Here is a 2,039-nt window from a genome sequence, read left to right as displayed (position 1 = left end):
AAAAAAAAAAAAAAACAAAACAAAAAAAAAACAAAACACTTTGCAACAAATCTGAAGTAGGACATATACCCAGGCTACCAATCACACCCTGATGTTTACTGTTTTTCTGCATCAGAGGAAAACCCCTTGAACAGTCTGATTAGGCCATCAGAATAGAAAGAGCCTTTCTGTCCTGTAGCCTGGCGGCTCCATCCCAGGCCAAGGCTGCACTAAAGAGCCAACCTCGATCGAGCACAGGATCCTGTCTGGATGGTGTAGGGCCACTTCACTGGCACCTTATCCTCCATGAGGATATGCCTGGCTGTTGTAGCTTGCCAAGACGTCCATATGCTGGCCTCACATGCTAAGTAAGCTCTTACAATACTGAGTGTAAGTTATTCACTCTCCAGCAACTCTTGTTCACTACAGCACATTCTCTCACTATACCCAGCTATTTCCCATTGTTTTCTAGTACTCTCAAACCATTGTTTTGGAAAGGATTGAGGGAGGAGTGGTACGGAGGGGAGATATAGTCTTAGTAGCCCAGGCCAGCCTCAAACTTCCCATGAATTGAGGATGAATCAGAACTTCTCTGTTTGACTCTATATCCCAAGGGTTTGGACTACAGACATTTTCCACACTTGGTTTAATATGTATCATTCATTTAGTTATCCATTTCTTTACTTATGTATTATCAGTGTATGTATAAGGCAGAGGAAGATATTCGGCGTTTTCCTTAATCACTGACTCTGCACTTTCCTTCATGAGGTAGCCTTCTCTTGATGAGCCTAGAGCTTGCAAATCCATTTGCCTCCCAAGCACTGCTGCTATCAGAGAGGTCCACATCCAATGGGCTTTTAGGTAGGTACTGGGGTCTGAACTCCAGACCCCACACATGCAAGACTAAGGCTTTATTCATCACACAAAAGCCATCTCATCAGGACCAATTTTAGACACTTTTAAGAATCAAAAATGTTGCAGGAGGCCTACCCCCCAGTTAAGAACCAAAGGTGTAAGGGGCATTCAATAAACACAATTATTACTCTGTGAAAGTGTGCACCGACCTGCCCTGCGCAACTCACCTCGTTCCTGTACTGGTCCCTCTCAACAGTGCACTTGTCCAGCTGCCTGAACACATCATCCAGCTGCACGGCCATCTCGTCCACCTCGCTTTTGCTCTCAGTGCAGGAAGACTGGCTGCGCTCACTCTTCACGTGCTGGAGAGTACTGCACTGTTTCTTCAGCCTCTCTATCTCCTCCAGTGCTTGCTGATACTGAGATCCCACATGCTCTGGGCTTGCAGACTGACCATTAACACTTTCAAGTACAAACACTGTGTCAGTTTCAGTAGACTGGTGGCACGTTTCCTTCTTCACACACTTGTCGTTCATCTCCAATAGTCTTTGCTGTAAAGCTTGTACCTGATCAGTAAGCATCTGGCACTGTCTCTTGTAATCATCTCTTTCTTGCGTGACTAACAGCAGCTGGCTTCTCAGTTCTTGTACCTGACAGCCACTAGCATCTGCCGACTCAGCCAAGGTCTCCTGCACTTTGGCTTCAGCACCGACACAGGACAGGCTGGCTGTGCAGTTCCTCACACCCGTGTCCTCTTCCACATTTTCTTCCTTTTTCACCATCAGGCCTGGTGCTTCCGTCTGAGTGGAGACGGCAGTGCCCGGGTCACACCTGGAGGTGGGGGTGCTTGTGGAGCTGGCCTGGACACAAGGCTTAGGACTGCTTACAAGCTCAACCTGAATGCAACTCTGCTCAGTGTGGTTCTGTTCTGACTTAACTTCAGTATCTGATCTAACTTCAAGATCTACTGCAGGCTTGGGGGTACTATTTTCTTCTAAGATGATGACATCTTCATCATCATCATTTTTGTAAGATGGATTTTCAACTGGAGGATTACTTACTCTCCGAGTCTTTGCATTCAGAATTGATGGATGAAAACTAAGCTTCCGCTTCATGCTGGAAAAAAAAAAAATCTATAAATAAGTTTGTAAAGTACAGGCAAGACAAAATACAACTTTTCTTGTTTCTGTGACTAAATATCTAAA

The 2,039-nt window shown here is 45.3% G+C and overlaps 1 protein-coding gene across 2 annotated transcripts in view; it reads right to left on the bottom strand.

Annotated features, from left to right (window-relative positions):
- The window catches only part of Morc3 (MORC family CW-type zinc finger 3), a 41,741-nt gene that overhangs the window by 3,816 nt on the left and 35,886 nt on the right, over nt 1-2,039 (bottom strand). For both annotated transcript variants that reach the window (XM_031364473.1, XM_031364472.1), the window contains exon 15: nt 1,062-1,950. In XM_031364473.1, coding sequence (XP_031220333.1) covers nt 1,062-1,950 — 889 coding nt within the window. The remainder of the gene's footprint in view (nt 1-1,061; nt 1,951-2,039) is intronic.

The sequence above is a fragment of the Mastomys coucha genome, unplaced genomic scaffold (genome assembly GCF_008632895.1).
Source record: "Mastomys coucha isolate ucsf_1 unplaced genomic scaffold, UCSF_Mcou_1 pScaffold12, whole genome shotgun sequence".
NCBI classification, from domain to species: domain Eukaryota; kingdom Metazoa; phylum Chordata; class Mammalia; order Rodentia; family Muridae; genus Mastomys; species Mastomys coucha.
This window is presented reverse-complemented; position numbering and strand designations above follow the sequence as displayed.